Source organism: Microtus oregoni, unplaced genomic scaffold (genome assembly GCF_018167655.1).
Source record: "Microtus oregoni isolate MIOR12 unplaced genomic scaffold, Mior012 000007F_ref0000211, whole genome shotgun sequence".
NCBI classification, from domain to species: domain Eukaryota; kingdom Metazoa; phylum Chordata; class Mammalia; order Rodentia; family Cricetidae; genus Microtus; species Microtus oregoni.
In genome coordinates, this window is record NW_024543066.1 from 21,516,490 (window position 1) to 21,540,921 (window position 24,432).

General features: G+C 46.3%; 1 protein-coding gene across 14 annotated transcripts in view; it reads right to left on the bottom strand.

Annotated features, from left to right (window-relative positions):
* Positions 1-6,711: 6,711 nt before the first annotated feature.
* The window catches only part of Inpp4a (inositol polyphosphate-4-phosphatase type I A), a 116,842-nt gene continuing 99,121 nt past the window's right edge, over positions 6,712-24,432 (bottom strand). For 7 of the 14 annotated variants that reach the window (XM_041655114.1, XM_041655113.1, XM_041655106.1 and 4 more), the window contains 5 exons: positions 23,997-24,137; positions 22,043-22,140; positions 19,831-19,943; positions 18,469-18,623; positions 6,712-9,156 (listed from right to left, as the gene is read on the bottom strand). In XM_041655114.1, the coding sequence (XP_041511048.1) occupies positions 9,024-9,156; positions 18,469-18,623; positions 19,831-19,943; positions 22,043-22,140; positions 23,997-24,137 (640 nt within the window). In that variant the 3' untranslated portion in view covers positions 6,712-9,023. The other 7 variants (XM_041655102.1, XM_041655110.1, XM_041655108.1 and 4 more) reach the window with 1 other exon arrangement.

Genomic DNA, 24,432 nt, shown 5'->3' on the forward strand with positions numbered 1-24,432 from the left:
GAGAAATTCTCGACACAAAATTGGACCTTTGATTATTAGTATATTCATAGAGCATGTAGCAGTCACCACTCTAATCCAGAAGTTCTGTCACTTCTCTGCACTCGTTAGCAGTCTGTCCTCATTGCTCTTTCCGTTCTGCCCTCAGCCGCCAGTAATGTATTGGTTTCTGTGGACTGTCTAGTCCATATCTGTTAGTGGAATATTTAGTGTGGTCTCTTCTGACTTGCCACCAAGTTATTAACAGGTTTATTTTTGCAGCATCACTCTGTAATTCACTGCTGCTAAATAGCATTCCGTAGTAGACGGACACCATGCTTCTTTATCCATTGATCAGCTGCCGAGCTCTGAGCCGTTTCTACTGTGAACGTCTGTGAAAAGGTTCTACATGTTTCATTTAATACTTGCCTTAGAGTGGAATTACAGGGTTGAATGGCAGCCTCCATCTATCATTTTCGACAGTGGTTTCACCACCATTTCATACTCTCAACATAGCTAGGTTCAAGTATCCACATCACTGCTCACGCTGCTGGCGGACATTCTGCTTGGTATGAAGAGGCGTCTGGAGAGATCTTGATTTGCATCTCTCTGAAGTCTAACCTGAGCGTGTTTTATGTGTTCATTGGCCATCTGTATGTTGCATCTGCAGTCTCCAGTTTGGTTTTCAGTTGCACTTTCTCATTTTCCTGTAAGATTTGTTTTTCTTTGTGGATACAAGTTCTTTAAAGATAACTTGCAGTTTTTTCCTCTTGATACTCTTTGAAGCATACTTTGCATTTGTATGTGCTTTTGAAACTGGGTCTTAGCCCAGGCTGGCCTGGAAACTAGAGCAAGCAGTTTGACTGCTTCACTTCTCAAAATGCTGAGTTTACAGGCACAAGCCACCATGCTTGGCTGAAGAACAGTTTTAATTTGGGCAAATTACAGTTTTTTTTTTCTTCCAGTGTACTCTAAGAAACCATCCTAACCCAAACTTACAGAAACTTACTTGTGTCTTCATTGAATAATTGTAGATTTTTACCACTTGCCTATAAGCCCATGCTTGCTTTCAAAATAATTTTTTTGTTTTATTTTTTTAGACAGCATTTCTCTGTGTAACAACCCTAGCTGTCCTGGAACTTATAGACCAGGTTGGCCTCAAACTCACAAAGATTCACCTGCCTCTGCCTACCAAGTGCTGGGATTAAAGGTATGCACCACTACCGCCTGGCTTTGCTTTTAAAATATCCCTCCCCCCCCCAGACAGGGTTTCTCTGTAGCTTTTGGAGCCTGTCCTGGAACTAGCTCTTGTAGACCAGGCTGGCTTCGAACTCACAGAGATCCGCCTGCCTCTGCCTCCTGAGTCCTGGGATTAAAGGCGTGCGCCACCACCGCCCTGCCTCACCATATTTGAAGTTTTTAGTTAAATATGAATAGCAAAACTTTGCATCTTAAAGTGTATAGGTTAGTAGTGTTGAGCATTCACACTGCAGTCAGTCTGCAGAATTCTTCATCCACCTCACAAAATGTCAAGTAGCCCATGAGTTACCTCCCTGCCGCTGTCAGGTCATCCCTTCCTCCCTTGGCAAGCTCTCTCTATAGTAATTTCCATTCTATTTCCTGTTTCTGATTTGAGTACCATAAGTGCCTGGTTGGATGCAATCTTAGCATGTGGGTTTTTTTCAGGGATGGGATGGGGGCTGGTTTATTTCATATAGCAAAATACATCAAGGTTTAGCCATGATGTATTGTGTATTTCTTTCCTTTGTAGGCTAAGTAGTATTCTAGTGTATGTGTGTCCTCTATCCTGTTACCTCCTTCCTCAGCAGTGGATACCTCGGTTGTTTCCACTCTTGAGCTCCTGACTATTGCTGTGAACATGTATATACAAACCTCACTAGGACCCCACAGTTTTAGCATACACCTAGCAGTCTGTGTCGTAGAGTAATTGTTTTTATTTCAAGGCACTGCCATACTTTCTATAGCAGCCACACTAGTTTATACTCCAGTCAGTTTATTTCCTGTTCCGTTTAGTAGCCCTTCTAAGGTTGTGAAGTCTCTACCAGTGGTTCTGTTTGGCATTTCCCTAATTAGTGGTGTCACATGTTTTATAATGTTTGTTAGCCTTTATATATTATGCTTGTAGAAATCTCCTTAGGTCCTTGGCCCATTAATAGTGGGTTGTTGACTCTGGTTGAGTTTTTGGTAGTCATATCCACACAAGTATTGCCCCACCCAGTGGAGCTATTATAGCTTGCTTTTGGGAATTTTAGTTTTAGCTCTTAGTTTTACTCTTTGATCCATTTTGAATTAATCTTTGTGTGTGATGTAAGAGTCTGGCTTTCCATCCATCTCATGTAGGTATCTAGCTTTCCTCATTGCCCCTTGGTGGGAAACCATCCCACCATGCATGGCAGGGCTGTTTCTAAGCCTCAGCCTCTTTTTGTCTTGTGTCTTCATGCCAATGCCACTGTTTTGATTGCTGGAACATTATAATAAAATTTGAAACCAAAAAGTGAGTCCATCTTTTTGCTTTTTTAAGATGATTATTTTGGTTATGTGGAACCCTTTAAGAGTGTATTTCAGGATGGATTTTGTTTTCTGTCTCTAAGAAGTGCTGCTGACATGTGAATAGGGAATACATTAGCCTCCTGAGCACCTGGGTGCACTGACATCTGAACATGATTAACGCCTCCAGTCCACAAGGTACTTTTTCATTTTTTGGTGTCTGATTACATGATGAAACACCATGACCAAAAGCAAGTTGGGAGGAAAGTTCGTTTTGCTTACACTTCTGCATCCTAGTCCATAATTGGAGGCAGCCAGGGCAGGAGCTGATGCAGATGTCATGGACGGGTGCTACTTACTGGCTTGCTCTCCATGGCTTGCTCTGCCTGCTTTCTTACAGAACCCAGAACCACCAGCCAAGGGATGGTACCGCCCACAGTGGGTTGGGCCTTCTTCCACCAATCACTAATTAAGAACATGTCCTACAGCTGGATCTTATGGGGCCTTTTTCTCACTTGAGGTTCCCTCCTTTCCGATGATTAGCTTGTGTCAAGATGACATAAAACTAGTCACCACATTATCTGATGAACATGATGGGGTCAGGGTGATGGGTACATGATGACTTTATAGTCATTTGATGACAAGACCTACCTCCTTTCCTCTATACTGGTTATATTTAATAATGAAAATTAAATTATTTAAAGCCTGTCGCTCAATGAAAAACCTGAAAAGGAAATTTAGAAGACTGACCAAGGAGAGACACTAACTACGACAGGTGCTCTTTCACTGTACCCAGGAGAAACTCACTGTGCTCCCAGGTTTCACTGTACCCGAGACACTTACTATGCTCCTGCTGCCACACTGCTCCCGGGTTTGACCTCCTCTGACTTGATGAATGTGGCTTCTTCTGTTGCATCTAGAATAACGTATGGTTACAAGGAAAGAAAGGCAACATAGTGCGGACATGGGAAGAACCAAATTAAACACTACGATTCACCATTTATTCTTCACTTATCAAGTGTGTGTGTTCATAGGTGAGTGCATGTATGCATGCAGAGACCAGAGGGAGCTCTTTTTCTTTTTACCATGTGGATTCCAGGGAGCAAACTCAGAATGCTAGGCTGCATGGCACATGCTTTTGCTGGTGAGCCATCTTGCTGGCCCCTCTCCAGAATTACACTTGCCCTTACAGGTGCAAAGGTAAATGGCAAGACTGACCACACACACACACGACAGAGCTTTTAAAAGAATGTAAATAAGCCTTTTATAAAAATGAGTAAAACACATTAACAAATTTAGTAAATTATAAAAATGAAAACAAATGATCAACTATTAAAAAATTAAATAATGAAAAGTCTTAAAGGATTTTTTTTCTGAAGTGAAGTCACCATAGAGGGCTTTGAAGGAAAAGAGTATGAGGAGTTTTTCATATCACAGTGACCTGGGTGTGTGTGGGTGGAAAGTCAAGGGATGGATGGAAAAATAAAGAGCTTCCTGACTTGATGGGATAATCTGATGGTTGCCCTTAGTAGCCAAGCTCACCTGATTGAGAGGCCCGTTGGGATTAGCAGAGCTGCACTTCTGAGCGTGTAGGAAGGACACTTGGAGGTGAGCAGTGTAGGAGAGGAACTACAAAATCAGGCAAGCAGTGTGGGCAGCACCATCCAGTAGGCTGGGGCCGGATAGAATGGGAGTAGAGAAAGAGAAAGCCAGCCAGTACTTCAGGCTCTAAGCAAGTCTCTGTTCCTGCTGCTGTTGCCTGTGGAAATCAGACTCAAGATACTTCAGTCTTTCAGCATGCACTCAGACCAGCGACGGTCCAAGGAGTTCCCAGGTCTTCAGCCTCAGACTGTATTATTGGTTCTCTTGTTCTAAGGCTTCCAGCTTTTTTGCTTCTTCTGCTAACAGGATCTCAGCCTCTCCAGTATGTAAGCAGCCACAAGTATAAGTCAACTGTATGATGTGGTATTCGCCTCTGTATGCTGTAGAACAACTGGTTAATAAAAGAAAAAAAAACCTGTCTTGGGCCTGCACAGAGCAGAATAGAGGTTTGGGGGCTGAGCAGCTGGGAACAAACAAGTGGCCTCCTACAACAATTGTATAAGTCAACAAATCCTTTTATGGATGGACACACACACACACACTTTATGTGGTTCATGTAGCTGAAGTTATGGATGGACACACACACATACACACACACATTCCCTTCTTTCTGTGGTCCATAGAGCTGAGTTGCCAAAACAAAGTCCAGTTCTCATCATGCACTGGCTGACTTACAATGCAAGTTTTCCTGCTCAAAGGGTATCATTTAAAGTGAGGGTACAGGCTGGCAAAGAATGGGACCCTGCAACTTGGCGGAGAGGAGCTGATGAGGCTGGGGATACTGAACTCTCCAACTGTGGTGGATTTTACAGAGGAAGTGTCTTCCCTCCCCTCTGCCTGAGGGAGCTAATCTACATGGTGTGTAGAAACTGTAATGACCTTCCCCGTGAGAAGGACAGTGTGGCCATCCCACCACATACGTGCTGGGGATCTGAACCCAGGGTCCCACGCTCTCATGACAAGAACTGGACTAATTGAACCATTTCTCAAGAAGCAAAATTAGGGTTGGTTGAGAGAAGGGAGTCACTCAAACCTAGTCAACTCTTCATACAGCATGGGCCTTAATTCCAGAGTAACTCCCGATGAGCTGACCGAGACGTCAGAACGAAGTAAAGGGGCAGTGAGATGGCTTAGTGGGTAACGTGTGTAAGTGTACAGACTGGAGGCCGGCTACCTGTGATTCCAGTACCAGAAGCATTTGTGGGCAGGCTGGATAACGAAGTCTCGTTATCTGGAATTGGCAAGCTCTGGATTCAGCAAGACCCTGCTTCAAAAAATGAAGAATGAGAGAGGAAGACATCTGACACCAATGCCTGGCCTCCACACCCATTCACACAGCCACATGTGGGCACACACCCATGAGAAACATACATACACACACACAAAAACGAAATGCTAAAACACTGCAAATAAGAACAAGAGGGCACTGAACAACAACAACAACACACCCTGGAGCAGGAGAGCCATGGCAGAAAGCACCAACAGTGTTGAACAGCACTGTATACCAAGAAGGAGCTACTGCTACCCGAGTCCAGTCTTCCAACACCAGAGGCACAGTCATGCTTGGTGGAAAAGCCAAAACACCAAATGGAACAAAACATTTAATTACAGGGCTGGAGAGATGGCTCAGAGGTTAAGAGCACTGGCTGCTCTTCCAGAGGTCCTGAGTTCAATTCCTAGCAACCACATGATGGCTCACAACAATCTGTAATATCTGGTGCCCTCTTCTGGCATGGAGGTGTACATGCAGGAGGCACATTGTATACGTAATAAATAAATCTTAAAAAAAAAATTTAATTACAAAAACATTTAAGACTTATGTAGCCCTAACATAGATGAAGCCAAAACCCAGCTAACCAGCAGCTTTAATAGCTTCCACCTATAACAGGCGTTAACAGAATGCTTATTAAGGATTGTTAGAGACTTCACGAAATCACACACATCAGTAAAGCAGACTTTTGATATCTGCAGAGGCTCAAAGAACAGGAACTGAAGCAAGGCTCCATTCTCGTGTTTCGAGAAGAGTGGGAAAGCACTGGCTGTGGCAACAGTAGATTTCCAGAGCCAAACACATTCATGTTGTTTGTGATTCATTTCCATGGCTAGCAATCGCCAAGGGAAGTTACTGGACACACGGTCCTTGAAGTAGATGCGGACTAACGCCATGATGCTGGTGACACCACAGCTCTGAACAGATGCTTCTACGCAAGTCACACCATGGCGGCGTCCACAGACGGGGAGAGGCTGGGTTGTTCAGGGAAAGGAGACAACACATATGAACACATGAGACCAAGGTCCTCACAGTCACCTTCTGAGGGACCGACTGCTGTTGTCCACAGCTGACACACACAAAACGGTCTTGGAGAGATCCCGCAACTTGCCCCAAGTCACTGACCAGTGAGAGACAGAACCTTGATTGGGGTCTGGTGCTGCCTGCCAATGTCCCTGTTCCTAACCACGCATCCTAGTTTGAATTAAGTAAAAACATGCTTTAAAAGACCTTAGTCTTCCCCACTTACAAGCTATGAACCCTGGCAGCCAAGCCCAGTGGTAAAATGCATGGGTGCTGGCTGTGGACTTCCTTCCAGTGTAGGAGAAAGAATCGAGGGAGACCAAGTGTGATGTTCTTGTGAGTTTTATTATTTACCATTCTTAAGACAAGCACATTTACAGCATACATGGCTTTAAATGAGCTAGGAATATATAAAACAGTAACTATATGTTCATATATATTAATACTGTCCCAAACAAATAAATAAAAGTATTTAAATGCACTAAGTGTGGCAACTACAAGTATGTGGGGATAAAACAGTATTCTACAATATTTTTACATCTTTAAAGGAAAGCAAAGGCAGCTGTGCTGCAGGAGCTGACAGGATCCACACGGCATTCCCAGCTGTCCAGACACTGCACATTCCTTTTTAAGTAGGGGCAGACGGTGGACAGAACGTCACTTTGTGGAAACCGGTAAAACCATTTCCTACCTACAGTGAACAATTCAGCCTCCTGGGGCAGCCAGGAGCTGCCTGAGCCAGTGCTGTGCATGGTGCCCCTTCCAACAAGCCTGGGACATGAGTGATGCACTGGAAGCCAGTCACAATGCCTTCAGAGAAAACACTGAAGCCACAGTCCTTTCCGTGATTAACCAGGTCTTAGAGTTTTACAGTGACTCATATTATAAAACAAAAACAGAGAAAGTAATCCCCATGCAAAGCCGCTGACAGGGAGTCAGCTGTCGCTCTGTTCCCTTTGTAAGTGTGGACAGAAAGAAAAGCTGGAGAACACAGAAACATTTGATTTTAAAGTCCAACGAAATATTTTAAAAAGGCAGTGATGTCAAATGAGAAAAAAAAAAGAAACTAAAAACTTAGAGTAAATGGACCGAGAAAGGTCAAAGGCTTAGCCAGCCACACTAAGCCCCAGTGGCCTATGATCAGGGACTGAGGCTTCCTGGGAATCTGATAGCAGCAGAGCAGCCCTGTGTGGAGGGCTGGGTAGTGAGAGCTTCCCTGCCACTCACCTTCCACAGTGCCACGCATGCCCTGAGAGTGGAGCACCAGGAGTCGGGGGCTGTCTGCACACTGGTAGAAAGGGATGCCTGTACCCTTCCTGACTCTTGTTAAAGGTCTGGTCCTGTCTGTGCCTCAGTGTCCCAGGTTCAAGTTTGTTACATGTTTCTAAAGGAGCCAAAAGAAAACTAGCTAGACTTCGATAAGAATTCCCATGGTGTTCACAAATTGTGAGCATCAGCATCATGGATATACTCCATACAGTTCTTTATACAGCCTTTTAAATAACATGTAAACAGAATTATGATAAACAGAATTTATAAAACATATAAATTCTAAGGAAAAAAAAATCTGCTATGTGCAGATAAGACTCATCATCACCTTGTAAAAGATGACCAGACTAAATCGTCTATGAAATCCCTAACTTTCTTGTCTCACAAACCTCTCTTAGGCTCTCAATGTAGGGGCAGTTTTAACTGTTTCCCAATAGTCGTGTAACAGAAGGAGAACAGTAACAATTATTGCAAACCAAAAACTAAGACAGTTTTTTAGACATTCGAACATGATTTGTGGTCTTCTAAAAGATTGTTAGAAAGCTCCCAGAAGAACATCTCTTCTGAAAATATTTAAGTATCTACTGTCTTTATGGCCCTAAATCCCCGATTGGAGAGTTGTCTCTCAGACACCTGAAAAGCCACATCGAAGGTCCTGATTGCCAGAGACCGGGAGATATGTCCTGTGGGTGTGGACCTAATAATCATGGAGCTTATGAAGAGGCAGGGTCTGAGGACCTCACAGCTGGTGCAGATCTCAAGCAGACCTTCTTCTATGATTGAAGGGGTAGGAAGCAGTGTAGCCCCAGGGCTTGGGCTCCTGGTGTGACTGGTCAAGCTCCCCTTCCACTTTGGATCCGAGAGAGGGGTGTGGCCTTTGAGAGGCACTAGAGCAGCTTCTCATAGCATGAAGGTGTGACTTCTTTTCCCCCAAGCTGAGCTCAAGCCTATCCTCTTCCTGGGACCTGAGGTTTAATGGGGCAGGTACCTTTTGAGAATAGATCTTAAGTCAATGCTCACTTGTGAGTTACTGAATAGAAAAATACGTTGGGTGAGCAGTATATAAGTGGGTATTTGAAAAAGTCTCCTGGAATTTTAGACAAACCAAGCTGGCTTCTTCTAGGAACTATGACATTAACTGTATAGTTACAGCTGAAAGCTATGGTTAAGGGCAGCCATCACTATCCACGCTACTGAGCCACACATGACCCCTACAGATTCCAACACAAAATCATGCTCCATAGACTCTTTAGTGAAGTAGATTTAAAAACACAAAAATAAAAGCGAATCCTTCTGGTCTTCTTGAAGAATCATATGTGACACTAGAGGGTACCCACATTGATTACGTAACAGCTAATTAGAGGAAACCGTGTGTTCATGTCTCAACTTTTCCGTAAGTCCCTTCTGGAGGCCTGTAATGCTTGGGGAAGGCCTTCAGCTGCAGGGAGTTAAATGCATATTTGCGACTTCCAACATTCTTCATTGTATTTTCTCTTCGACAACCCTCACTGGGGAAAAAACAAGCACAAGAAATGACAGCAGTAAAAAAGGAAAAAATAAAAGACTTAAACTAAGATGAAATGAACTTATTATTTTCATAGCATTAAAAAAAAAGATTAACTCAATGGGTGCTAGACTGCTTCACAACAGATGCACACACAGATGGTTCTGGACAAAGCAGGGCAAAGCACAGAGATGGGTACATGCTGGATGCGGCCATGGGCTGGCAGGTCCAGAGCGGTGTTGTGTCCAAGCAAACACAATTATTTTAAAATACATGATTTTGTGTGTATCTTAAGTTTGGTTATCTGGGGTTCTATCATAACTTGTGGTTCGCAGGTTTTTGGACAGCAAACTGGATGAATAGGGATATTTTACTCTTACCATAGCTTCTGGAACACGGTACCTTTTGTATGGTAGCAAAATCTGTCACACATCAAACCCCAAATGCCGATTTTCCTTGCAGAGTTCAACAGGTAGTAAAAAACATCTGGCAGAGGAGGCTGCTCTGCTATCTGTCTCCCCCAGGGGCAGCTGTGCGAGTACAAAGTGCCCGCCCGTGCAGGCCCATGCGCTGGCTGCAGAACACGTCCTCACGGCTACCAGGCTGACGGCTGTGAAGTCTCCATTTCTCTCCTGGTGGTCACTGACCACCTTCTCTAAGTGGGCTGCTTTCATTGCGGCCACTTCTTGTACAGGCACTACTGAGCCCAGTGTGAGCCCACAGGAGCTCTTCCCTTACAGAATTCACTACTAGTTCGAATCCCAGCCACACTGATGGAGGGATGTCCTTGCAACCCAGGGGCAAGACAAATGGTGCCCAGAGGATAAAGAGTCAGGGCCTCAGAGCGAACCTCAAGGGATTCTCTAAGCAATGCTCTGGAATGGCGTAAATTAACAGCCAAAAATGATTCTTAATATAAACTCCTTTCCACGATACAGTAAAACTTGCTATCTTTATAATATTTAAAGAGTAGCAATAAAATCAAGTAGTGGTCAAGTTCAGTAAAAAAAATCCCCCTTCTGAGATGTAAAACTTGCAGTTACCAAGAAAATAGTGATTTTAAAAAAGTCTTTCAAATTCTATGAAGAACACAGGACACACATTTAAAAAATAGCATCTCAAGCCTTTCAAAATGAAAGTGACAGTCCCCTTATTAAGAACATGTCAAGTAGGTTTTGGTGAGACAGTCATATTTATTCAAAAGAGATAAGCCCAGGTGGTCTGGAGAAGCATCCGCCCGCTTGCTGTTGACTGACACCGCCACTTGTGCCTCAAGCCTTAGGCTGGATATGTCACCTGAACCAAACCCTGGGTCACCCAGAGCAAATGACAGACAGCATCTGCTGAACATTCAGTAATCAGATAAAAATAGAAATCTATTTAAAGCAGAAGCTAAGAAGCTATAGGTTCCTGTGCACAGTGAACCTGCTGTGGTCTTTGGAGGCCCCTTTACTGACAGACTACTTCACATATGGCTTCTCCATTTACAGCATTTACAGAAGGTTCTCAAACCCACCTAGCCTGTAAACGCCAAAGAAGAACTTAAAACGTTGACAGTCCCTGTCTTTACCTGTGAAAGGAACTAATACTGGATTTAGGTGACCTGGTTTTAAAATCAAACTGTTTCTTCTACATGTTTCTATCCAGGCTGATATGCCTGCTCAGCATGCTGCCACTGTTAGCATGGTCTGCATGTGTCTGCTCTGGCTTGAAGGCTTGGGACAAGGTCTGCAGGGGGGGAAGTGTGTCCTGCTGCAGAGTCCAGCATGACAGCCTGAAGCACAACACTTCATTGACCACAATGCAGCAGTGTCTGTCTCTAGGAGGCAGCAGCACATGACGAAGTTTGGGACCGATTTTAACAAGAGAGATTTAGTTATTGTACACCTCCTGGTTCTTTTTTTATTATCTTGAGCTTTGCTTCATATTACGGATGTCAACTTTGGAAGTTTGGAAACTCTAAAAGGACAATCCTAAGATCTCTTCCACTTTATAATTCATCTGAGGGCCCCTGTCTAGGCCATGCCACAGCAGACTCGGGGAGTGGCTTTGTGGAAGGACCATGCCCCTGTTCTAGCACCTCTGTCTGGGGAGTACAGGAGGAAGCAGTGGCCGCCAGCCTAGCTTGTAGAACGTGCACAGCCATTCTGTAAGGCCACTCAGCAAGAATTCCTGACAATGGTTCTCTACTTCAGAAGTGGCTGCTGCAGAAGATGCAGACTGAGCAGTCTCTATGCCACAGCTCAGGATCACTCAGAGGGAGCCCAGACACTGCTGCCCAACACTGACAGCGGCCTAGCTCAAGTTATGGCCTTACTCTTTTCTCCTCATTTCTTGCTGTAGACAGGATTCTGAATGCACGTTTGGCTTGACTTCATGAGCAAAGCAAAAGGCCTTAAAGACATTCAAATCCAGTATAAAGGATAAGCATACTGAAGGTTGGTCTCCCCACATCCCCAATAGAAGAAAAAAGCAAATGTAAATCTCAAATCCCCCGTGGGTTGACTCCCAGAGCCAGCCTTTTGTGCCTGCAGGTGTACTGCAGTCCACTCACCCTGGAAGAGGGAAACAAGGAACCTTCCTGACCCAACCAACAGCAAAGGCTTTATAGGACAGGAGGGAGGCTGGTACCAAACCAGGCCATAATGTTCTAACAGTTCTCCTCCCTGCCTGGGTGTGTAGGGAGGGGATTTCTCTAACCAGCCACTACTTCCCCTTACTGTACAATGGTCCTGAGAAGAGTCTGTGCAAAGAGCTAGGGGCATCTTGGGCCATAGGAGACAGAGGATGCTATCTCTGCAGCTACCTCTAGGGATGCCCTCATCTGTCTACGATCTCTGAACCCTGGGAATCGTGCATTCCTGAGTCACCTCCTATTATCAACCTAGAGCAAGGAATGGAGGCCGTGAGATGGGGATGGAAGGAGACTATGGACTCTCTTTCCCCTACTCAAATGGAGCAAACAAAATGAGCTTAAGGGCTTGAAGCACATGCTTTGAAGGGAAAGGGTAGCTAGCAAACATTCCTTTCAAAGAGTCACTGACTGGACAGGTCTGTCTGGTGATTGTCGGCTGGCAATGGCTAAAGCGCTAAACTGGGAGATGCCACAGAGCTGTCACCCTGTTGACACTAGGAGAGCCAACTAGACCTGCTTCTGTGGGAAGACGCCTGCGGTGCTCACTGCTCACTGCTTTGCTGTCCCTCTACCTCACTCTCTGAGAGGAAGCCAGAGCGGAGACAGTCCTCCAGGGATAGTCAGGACATCTCACGGAGAAAACACAGAGGCTAGAGCTATGGTGGGTGGGTTTGTGGGCGTGACAATGTCAAGATACTGGACACTCCAGCTTTTCTAAGTCACTCGGGGTTTCCCACCACACTCGTGAAAAGCAATCCCCTTCATCGAACTGGCAATCAAAAGCAGACCTGATAGGAACCGGAAGATGAAGAAGAAACTCATAATTTCTTACACAAGGTGAGTGGAACCTTCCCTAGGTTACTTGGTTATTTTTATGAAGAACAATTACTCTCTGCCATGTAGGAGTGTCAGGGCGACTAGCCCTCCTACTTTACGGGCAGTGCCAATGTTAACATTAGGAGTGACACGCGCAAACCCACAGTTATCTCCCATTTTCACAGCTCTCTCACAACTGCCAAAATTTAAGCTTCATTTTTTAAAAACATTTTCTTTGATTTTTTTGTTCATTATTAACCTTATTACTTCATCTGGAATAAAATATACAGTTTTTAAATTAAAAAAATTATTTCAAGAAAAAGTATGTAACTCTTGCTACTGTGTATATTAAAAGCAACCCTGAAGTCACATGCAAGATGTAAAGTCTGTGTGCTGGACTTGGTGGATGTGCTCCTGTATCCACAGCTGTGCCGTCACCAAGTGGGAATAACTGGAAGCGAGGAAGTATGATTCTACAAACTGTTTGCTATTGCAATCTCAGGACTACGCTTTGAAAGGAAAATAGGAAGCCCAGTCCTAATAAACAGGGGTATCTAGATAAACCGATAAAGCATCTTTTTCTTGTTGATTTCTTAAAAAGGCAAGGAAGGTTAGCGATACACTTGAGGGATAGTATCAAATATACAAACTCTTTTCAGACAGCATCCCTTTCTCTTGGAGCAGGGCACACAAGATGTACAGGTAATAAATAGTTATACATCAGAAGGTCGGATATTTGGTACAAGTAATTCCAGGCCAGCTAAATAATGCAGTCACAGGCACCAGAAGAACATGTTACAAGCACTGAAGACACTACACAATCAAAATGAACAAGTCCTCTCGATCAAAGAATTTGGCAGGTATTTACAGTTCAGAAGAACAGAACATCAAACTGTAAGGCATGAGATATTTCTTGGCAGACCTCGCTTTGACACCTTCCTTCTGTCCAGTTTGGTACACGGTGGCTGGACATATTCGGGCACTTTTGTCTGTCTTGTGACTAATTAATTTTCGTAATAATATTTATTTGCAGCGTAATTTGGTCACCAGGTATGCTATGCTCAGGAAGAGCCACACAATCAGTAAATTGGGGCTCAGAGCTAATAAAGGAATAGAGCAAAGGAGGCTGGGGTCTAGCCTTAAGTCACGGATGGGCACCAGGCCGCTCAAGTTCTTCTGGGTGACTACCTCCCGTGTTCCAATGCTGTGAAAAGGAAAAAGTTGGGAGAAAGGAAAAGAAAAGGGGGAAGGAAAGAAATAAACAAAACAAAACAAAAAGACAGACACATGCCATGGGTTTTACCCAAAAAGTATGGGGAGAAAGGAAAACCAAAAGGTAAGATTGAAAAAAAAAATGGAATGAACCACAACAGAAAGAAAAATAAAATGCAGAGAAGGGTGTGAACAAAAGACCAAAATAAAACCAGCACAGTTACAGGAAAAAAAGGAGAGAAAGAGAAGTGAAAAATAAGAAAGAAATACTGTAATCTACCAAAATTAACACATGTAGCTGAAAGGATGGTTTTCATGTTCACCCTCTCTCAACTGGCCACGCACAGCTCCATGCCGCCCGTCATGCCCCACATGCTGCGACGGGCATTTCTGAGAAGCAAGCTGAACATGAAGAACCATGGGGTTTGACCTTCTCACAGATGCCTAGGTGACGGGGAGAACAGTGGTGGGTACGAAGCTGATTCTTGATCAGCCACACAGACACAACTCATTTACCTGGGTGTCAATCCAGGGCAGCGTCCTCCCTGACCTGCCTCAAGTCTCAGTTTGAGTGGTGAAGGGTGTAGCGAACTTGTCTCCACCTCTGTAAGACACTGTTCTAGATGATCCCTCAAAACCGAGTCAACCAAATTCACATTGGAAATTTGGGATTTTTTCCTTATTTTAATCCTAAAGGAAGAGTATTCTGGAGGCTGAGTGTAGTTCAGTGGTAACTATGCTAGAAGACACTAGGTCCTGGGATCAAGATCCAGTACCAAAAACGTGAAGGACACTGAGGTGGGATGGTATCCAGAACCACATGGTTGAGGACCACATCCTTCCTCGCTAGCAAACAGCAGCACTAACCCGGACTCTGGTCTCAGGACATGGCAGACACTCTAAAAGAACAGCTTGCAGATGGGTAGGCAGGGGCTCAAGACGCCTCCTGCAGCTGTGTTCTGCCTGGCTTTTTGCAAGCCCTAAGCTCAGGACTGGCCCTGCTGGAACAGGCTTTTCTGACGGGGGACACTGTGCAAGCTGGCAAGCACTGATGGATGATTGCAATGTCTGCCAGGGTTCCTGGTGGGTCACTGTGGGTGTCCAGGAGGACTTCAGTTCCTAACATGGGATAGAAGGCCACCTCTACCTGTGCCATTATCCTCAGTACAAAGCCAGAGGGGTGCTAGGCTCAGCCCACATGGCTTACAGGAATTGAGTATGTGAATCTAGACCCAACCTCATGTTCCTATACACTGGGGACTTGAAATGGGTCCTGGTACAAGAATTCATCTTGCACCACTACAGATCAATTATTATTGTTATTATTTCCACATGCATTATGTGCCTGTGTGTGTGCGTGTGTGTGTGCACATACCTCCAAGAGTCAGCACATCAGCTCTGTTCCCACTGTACATTCTACTCTCTCATCTGACAAGACACTGTGAGAAAGCAAGAGAGCCAATTGCACCATGTACTCAATGAAACTGCTGGGGTCCACCACTGCCTTCGTTAGGGCTCTCGGTGTGCTGCCGCGCTGGCTGCCACTGTAGCCACAGGGCTTGCAGATAACTAACAGAACCTGTCTTCACCACATGGGCGAATCCGGAAAACAGAAGTTGGGTGCAATTGTGTCACCTGAGAACAAAGGCCTGCAGCGAGGGCCCAGGGCATTCAGGGTCAGCAGAGGGCAGTGGCGAGCACAGTCGCTATGCTGAGGCTAGTGGGACAGGCAGAGGCTTTGTTTTGTATTAATGGCTGTAGAAAATAATCACTCAACTAAAGTATGCCTGCTGTAGAGATTTTAGATCCTAGGAAATGCTGTGGCTACAGAGAGGGAGTGGGTTGAATGAGGCAGAGAAAGAGAGCAGGGAATATGCTCATTTCCTAGGAAGAAGGACATTTTTTGCTCACGGTTGGTTGTGGGGTCCTTAAACAGTAAAGAAAACAACCCCAAGGGCCTCTGAGCAGACAATGGTGACAGGAATGACACTCCAGGACACTGAGCAAGTGCAACTTACTAACCTGTATTCAAACTGCTAGAGCTCTACAAAGACGTGGGACTATTAACCTAAAGAATGACGTGTCAAATGTGATGTTACAGTCTAGCTATGACGTGTTCCTCCACCAAAGGGTAATGTGTTAATGGAGTCGTGGGTTCCAGTACAAGCAGTGTTCAAAAGACGGGAATCTGTGAAGTGGCTGGCAAGGGCTTGGCCTTCATTAGTAAACTAATAGATCGGGAGGTGGTAACTGTGGAAGACGGGGCCTGGTTGGAGGGTGTAGGACAGTAGAGTATGTGTCTTTAAAATCTTTTAAATTACATTCATTGTGCATGTGCCAGGCGCATATGTGGGGGGGCACATATGACGGCAGGAGTTGGTTCTCACCATGTGGGTCCCAGTGATCAACTTGGGTCATCACGCTTGGGGGCGAGCTCCTTTACCCACTGAGCCATCTCAACAGCCTTACGTTATCTTACATTTGCTGAGATAGTTTCACACGTTTATTCAACCCCGTCCCTCTTCCTGTGGGAACCCTTCTCGACAAGTCTCACCCCTCCTTCCATGCTCCTTTGTGTGTGGCTCACTGAGTTTAGTTAGAGCTTCTGACCAGAACATGGATGGGAGCTCGTTTACTGGAGCAAGGGCAAAGGTATGTGTCTTTAAAAGGTGCATCTTGTCCAGTCTCTATCACTTTGGGTTCTGCTTACTGTGAAGTGAGCAACCATGTGCTGCCATGCCCTTCGGCTAGGATACTCTGCCTTACCACAGTCAAGAAATAAACTTGCTGAACCTCTCCAACTATGAACCAAATCCTCCTCCCTTCTGTTCCTTTCCCAAGTGTGCCGTCACTGCAATGGGACACTGACCAATACACGTTTGTTATTGGAGAAGTGGGGTACTGTGACTATACTGGATCATCAGACTCAGAAGCCTCTGGAACTGGCTTGCAGGAGGAACTCAGAAGAGTCTGGAGAAACAGCCTATAAACCCTTAGGATGCTGTAAGCAGAGTTCAGGGGGTAACTCAGAGGTTCAAATGTCCAGTATGTCAAACAAAATGGGGAAAGTAAAGATTTTGTTCATGAGGTTTCTTTCAGATGGGAACAGACTCAACTGGAAGCCAGACTAGAGGCCATCCACATTACATTCTGGCAAAAAATTTCTCTATTTTGCCCTTGTCCCGTGGACGGTATAAATAATCTGTCAGAAGGAGTCCCAGCAGCCCATTATTCAAGCTGGTGTATGGGTGTTGCTGACCAGATTAATGGTAAGAACTGGGAACAAAAAGCAGAGCTAAAAGGTTTGAAAACTTTCAGATTTTCCCAGAATGAGGCACAGGTAAAGCTGGCTAAAGAGCTTGTGGCTGCTAAACAGATTAGAACTCACCTGCTGAAGATATGGGCCCCAGCTAGTGGGCCCCACTGAGAGGGAATTGGGACCTGAGGACTCTGCTTTTACCAACGGATTAATCTATTGATAGGGACATAGTATATACTGCATTATTATTGGGATATAGTGGGGGGGGGGGGCACAATTGGAGGTAGCCCCTAGGACCCTGGTGCCAGCCTTTGCTGTCTGGGTCATCCTCACTTCCTCAGTGGTAGACATCTGTGGTTCTCTAGATCAGCCTTTCCCCCTACTGCACAATGGGGCACAGAATAGCTGTTCCCCTCAGAACCAGGATCACATTGGGTATAGACGCTAAAAGGGTACCGAGACTCTGAATACAGACCCGTCGTGACTCCAAGACTCCATGGCTTTTCCATTACCGAGGACAGAGGCATGGAGTGCTAGGAACATTTACAGAGGGTTTTAAATGAACCTGGAGACAAAACAGGAACGGAATGATGCCGTTTGTGCTGCTATCAAGAGGCATGAGTTTGGGCATCACTCTGTGCATTGTGAGAAGGTCAAATGGCAGAAACATATAGAAAGGATAAGAGAATTGAACACTTTAAAGAATTTGGTGAGAGGACAAATGATACAGAACATTCAGTAGAAGTGACTGTTGGAAACAAGACTTTAACAGCATTGGTGACTACATCAAAGGAGACAGGAAAACCAGGTTTCTTATCCTTTCTTTTGGTATGCGAGGTAGGGAGCTTCCCAGCAGTGCTTGAAACAAGGCATCCATCAACAGAGGACAATCTGAACTCTGGGTTTCATTCTGCTAACACATCTGCTGTCTCAGAATCAGGACATCATTAGGGGGAGGTGGCCAGGGGACACAGACAGCTGTCGCCATGAAACATTCACTGGGCATTCGGCTCAAGAGAGCAAACTCGTCCACTACTAGAGAGGTAGCAGAGCAAACCAGTGCAACCCGCAGACACGGTTCCTTCACTGGCATTGGGGGTATACAACACACACATACACTATGTAAAAGCAGCTGCCTGCTGAGCAAGCGTGGCTCCCCATCCTTACTGAACTGTCTGATCCCCAGCCTACCCACCACGTTCTGGGGTCAGCGCAGTTCTGTTCAAAGAGTGCTGGCTGTCCTCCTGGCCTTCTAAGAGAATACCACCTGAGTTTGACAGGGTCAGTAGTTGGAGCAATGGTCAAACTCAGGGTTACGGGCTCATCTGCAGTTTACACAGCAAAGGGAGCGCAGGTGGCTGGGCAGGTGCAGCCTGACAGGAGCCCTCACTCACCTGCGCATGCACTCCAGGGCTTGTGTGAAAACCTGCGGGGCCATGCCGTGCTCATGCTGCAGGATCAGGCACTGCTCCAGCGTCACTGACATGGCTGTGCGGTCCTTAGCACTCTTGCAGCTGGTGAATCGGACCCCATTAAGGCGGCGACAGACCTGCCAACAGAAAATGGATTCTTCTAAGGAGAGAAAAGCCAGCAGAAAGGCAACACCCTCAAGGGGAGGTGGCACTCCACAGGTCTGGCAGGAGCACTAGCACTAGTAACTTCAGGCCTAGTCCTAGTCTGACTGCCTGGCTCCCCAACTCTGTGTCCTGCTGAGTTGGTATCAGAACCTAAGTTAGCTCCAAATGAGTTCTTGGAGGGCCCTGCTACCTGAGGAGCCTGACTTCATCTCTGCCCATCTTGCATCCCCATCCCTCAGGGGAACTGTCCCTTGTATATTCTCTCAAGGGACATTCCTTCTAGAGACTTTTGGGCATCACTGTTTTGCACTAGCCCTTATCAGCTATCCCTTCAATCCCTTCTAAGTCATGCCTGGGCCTTCTTGGCACATCCAGCCCAAGGAATGAGGTCCCAGGATAACCCAGCCAGGGGACACATGCCACTCACGGGTCCTCCTCGGGCCAGGCAGTGAGGTAGAATGCCATGGGTTTGCCATTAGTCCCACATCTTGGGATTGGCCAGGACATACTACCGTGATATGAGAGGAAGATGAGTTCAGATACCCCAGCTTTTAGTGGAGATCTGGAGTTCTGTGGCTGAAGTTCTGAGGAAATTCCAGCTGCGCAGGTGCTGGGGCAGTGAGGTCTCAGTGGCAAGGCAGAGTAAGAATTGTATAAGGGCCAGGTAGTGGTGGCTCATGCCTTTACTCCTAGCACTTGGGATGCAGAGGCAGATGGATCTTTGTGAGTTGGGGTCAGTCTGGTCTATAAAGTAAGTTCCAGGACAGCCAGGGCAGTTACACAGAGAAACCCTGTCCCAAAAAACCAAAACTGAAACCGAAAAAAGGAAGAAGGAAAAAAAAAAGAATTCTATAAGGAGCTTTGAGAGGTAGCCACAGACTCCCTATGAACCTCACAAAGTGTCAGCAGGGATTAAATGACTGTTCAGGCTTCTTAAGAGGCAACACATCAGACAGACCCCATGTCTCTTGTGGAAATGCAGGCAGCCAATAAGAACAAACACCTGGGCAATGATGCTCAGTGTCTTCCAGCATCCCTGAACCTACGCAGGGACCGTTCCTTGTGTCCTGTGGTTGGAGGGATCTGTGCTCTCCTCCCTGGCTGGGGTTTTGACCTGCCTGTCTTTGCTAAGGTGGCTGTTGGAAGGGCACCGTAACTCTTTTGCACCATGACAAGTACCTCAGCAGCTTGCCAGAGGATGTCCACATTCTTATTCTTGCGTGCATGGACGTTCTGTCCTAGAAACCGCAGCAGCTCTGGCAGGCAGGTCTGACTCCGAGATCGAGGTAGACCTGGAAGAGAGGAGGAGTCCATGGCAGAGGGGATCCATTCAAAGATACTTCTGCTGAGGAAGTATTTTCCTGCTTCACAGCAGGTATGGGAGGAAGGTGACTGCGGATTTGAATATGGCTACCAGGATACTGATCCTTGAATTTCCTCCACAGCTATTATGGCCACCATCAAAGGGCAGTGGCTTTTATCTTTTGTTGGTTTTCCAAAGAGGCAGGAGAGGGGGATGTCAGAGGAACTATAATTACCCAAGCCTCTTGCCCATCTAAGGGGCAAAGTGAGCAAGAAGTGAGGGTGAGATGCCTGGTTTCCAAACCCACATCAGGAATGCAGGGTGCTTGGAACAATGGGTCTTGACTAGGGAGTGGACAGAAACCTTGGGAGCGTCAAGGGCAGCCTTCTATGAGGGACCACAACTCACACTTGAAGGAAGAATTTTTGAATGGACCAGGGATCCCTAACCCCACTAATCCTAACAGCAACCCTTCTTCACTATGGAATTTTCCAGGCCTTTGCAGGACCTCTTCAACCCCCATGTCATATTGCTTCACCCAAGAAACCTGGGACAGAAAAAAAAAATCAAAGACAAGGCAACCATTTCTGAAGGTATTATGAGGGGTACTGGGGAATTTTATGTCAACATGACACCGGCCAGAGTTGTTTTGGAAGAGAGAACCGCAATTGAGAAAATGCCTCTGCCAGGCTGGCCTGTGTCTTACTGATTATTGATGTTGATGTGGGAGGTCCACCCCACTATGGGTGATTTCACCCCTGGCTAGTGGTCACCCCTGGCTGAATTCTATAAGAAAGCAGGGTGAGCAAGTCATGGGGAACAGTAGGCTCCTCCTCCGTGGCTTCTGCATTGCCTCCTGTCTCCAGGTTCCTGCCTTGAGGGCCTACCCTAACTTCCTTTGATGGTGGATTATGATGTGGAAGTGTAAGCTGAAACAACCCTTTTTCCCCAAGCTGTTTTCGGTCATGGTGTTTTATCACAGCAACAGAACCCCTGACTAAAACACTATGAAAGGATCCATATGCTTACGGCCAATATGCTTAAAGTTCTCAGACTGATGGCTTGAGGGCTTCAGTCAGAACCTTACAGTGTGCCTCCTCCCCTGACCATGCCATATCAGCAGCAGGTGAGGGTCAGTGTCCCCTCCTCTAGTCTAACCAGCACACTAGGGAGCCCAAGCAGAGGCAGCTTCTTCCTGTTTCCCAAATGAGCACAGCCAAATGAATGCCAATGTCTTCTCCTGGGTCCTTCTTAACTGACTACGAATATAGGTTTCAGGCAACCTTTCCTTTCCCTGGACACATAGACTAACGTTGACTCCTTATGGCTCAAAACAGTGCACATGGGACAGTGTGCAGGGCACTGGCCTGGTGCCTGGCTCATCAGACCCTGCAATGCTCTCACACTGTTGTCTCATCATCACGTCTCAAGTCTAGGGTCCCTGTCACCTTCTAAAAGAATGCGAGGGAAGCCTGCTTATATCCCCAGTAAATACTGAGCAACGCTGGGCTTCCTGAGTACTGTGGCTGTCTGAACCCTCTCTGACATGTCCTCACATGGAGAAAAGAGAACCATACATGAGTACATCATGGAATTCCACTGCTCTGGGGGACTATGGCAGGGTCATCCTGCCCATGAACACTCATATGAAGTGTCTTTTCTGCTAGGGACAGAAACTCACAAATAGCTCATGCAGAACCCCTGGACTGCCTCCAAGAACCCCTGGTGCTCCCAGAAGATGCACACAGTCTTCCACAGCAAGAACCAGTGAGAAGCAGAACATGGTGGCAGAAGATGCTATGCCATATATGGCAGAAGAGCAGCAGCTGCAGAAGAGGGAAGCAGGGACTGCAGCACTGGGGAAGCTTTTCTGGTGGGACGCAAGCCAGATGAACGGGATGCCATGTACATATGAGAGGGTGGAGAATCTATCCATGTAGGCTCTGTGCACACACATGGATGTCACACTGCTGCAGTAGAATGCACTAGGCAGCATTCAGACCAGAGAGCAGAGGGCTGGAGCTCAAGCATCTAAAATGAAGACCAATCAAGCAGTGGAGAACCTGTCATGAGTGAAGGAATACTCACAGTCCTCCGGCAAAACCTCCTTGAACTGCTCAAAGTAGGAATTTAACCGCACCAAACTTTCTATGTTGATGACTTCTTGTAAGGATGTGTCTCCAAACCTTGGAGAGAATCAGACATCAGCAGAAAGGCCATACCATCTTCCTCTAACAAACTGAAAGCTACAAGAAATCTATGAGGATTGATTCTCCCAAGCAGAAAACCTAAAGTCCAAACCCCAAGTCTCTTTCTCCTTCCTGAGGATGAAGCCATCCCTACAGCACTGGAGACAGATTTCACAAGCAGAAGCTACTGTAACTCACTACAGGTACGCCTAAGAGTGATGTGCCTAAGAGGACACTGGTTCAGCATCCGCGCTTGCTGCAGTTTGGTAAGCAGTCTCCCCATGCAAGTTCACATATGGAAGGCTTGGGCTCTGGGCACCAGCGAGAGTGACTGAATCTTGATGACTCACTGCTAAGTTTCCAGGAAATGCTTTATTAGGAGCTAGGGCCTAGTTGGAGGAAGCAGACACTGGGCATGTCTTGGAAGGGTCAGCCTTGTCTTCTGACCCTTCCTGTCTCAGGCACATGGGCTGAGCTACTCTGCCCACCATATGAGCTCTACTCCATGATCTCCAGTCTTGCCATGCACAGGCTGAGGAGCAATGGAACCAGCAACCACAGCCAAAATAAACCTTTACTTCTTAAGTTTTAAATCTTTTTATAGGTATTTTGTCACAGCAACAAAAAGTGGCCAAAAGCATGAGGCTCAGAGACTAGAAGGTCCATTGAGTGTCATAGGCTCTCAGCTTACAGTCCTCATGTCTTCCTGCCTCAAAGGCACCCAGGAAAGAGTACAGCAATGGGAGAACCAGGAATAAGGAGATTATGCTGGGATCTGAAGTCACCCTCTGCTGTGTGAATGCTAACTGTCCCTCTGGGCTGGGCTGGGGCCTTTGCTCTTTCCTCTTCAAGTGGGTTTGACCTACGCCCACTACATGTTGCAAGAATGACTATACCAAATACATGAGGTAAGCAATGGATGCTACCTGCAAGGAAGGTGGTAAATAGTTAAAAGGAAGAGGGAGGGGGAGGGAGAAGAGCCCTGCAGTTGTGCAATCTGAGCCCTGAGCGTAGTCCACCACCCCTCTGCCCCATGCCATACCAGCATTAGCCTCAGACAGTTCACCCTGGTACCCACACTTGTGTCTAGCAGGCATATGGCAGCCATCCCTTGGGGAAGGAGGCATCTTTCCATTCTGTGCAGTCTCCCTTCATCTCAGAAGCAAAACAAACTTACAAGTGTGCTGCCGGAGCAAGCAAGCAAACCAAGCCAAAGCTGCCCCCTCCTCGACTCCACCCAACATGCACATTCCCCTCCTCTACCCCGTCTGCTCACTGCACCTGGACTTGTCTCAGTCCTTTCCAGAAACTGCCTAACAGCAGCTGGATGCAGGGAACGTCACTCTCTCTCCTGGGACATCTTCAGCTGTAGCTCCCACAAAAGGCCCACTCTCTTCAAACTAGATTCTTCTAGCTCTTGCCTTGGGAGAGCTCTGTTTCCTATGCTGGTGCTTCAGCCTGGGCCCAGGCACCATCTGCTCAAAACACAGCCTTCCCCATTGTCCTGCTCAGAGAAGGCACCAACTCACATGTCTAATCTAGAAGCCTAGGACCTCAGTCTACTGATTCCCCTTCTCAGAACACTACACCATGCTCTACCTTTCAGATCCATGGCATTGCCCTATGGTCCAGTCTCTTCAGCAACGATCTCATGTTTCCCTTGACTCCTCTCTACCCATGGGCAGCAATATGACCTAATTAGCATGCACATCTGATCATGCCCTGTTCTACTAAAAGTCGTACAACATCTCCCAGCAACCACTGTGTATTTCCCAAGCTGAGGTGAGCCCACACCCACAGCTCCACGGATACTAAACACCCAGCTGCAAAGGCACCAGGAGAATGGCACACACCTCTCAGCCAGAGTCTGTTGCTCATTGATGCCCACGTTGAAGAGGACTGGCTGCACCCGCAGCAGCATGCCACTCTGGATCTCTCGGGGCAGGGAGTCAAACAGTGGTCCTGGCAGGGGGATTCGCACATTAAAGCCATCACTAGAAAAGAGAGGAAAAGTAGGGGTGAGGTAGGACACTGAGAGTAGGGGACAGACCCAAAGCATACTCCAGAGCCATGGGTTAGACTCTGGCCAGTGTGGCTCAAGTACCCACCCACACCTTTAAGGAGAAATTATGAAATTGACATGGGTAGGGGGAAGACTGTATGCCATGTTTTAAAAGAGTAAAATAGAATAAAAAATAAATAAAATGAAATAAAAGCAAAGCAAAGTGCAAGGCAGACTATGTCCTGTGTCCTGAGACACACACAAATTAACCACACTGCTGTTGACTG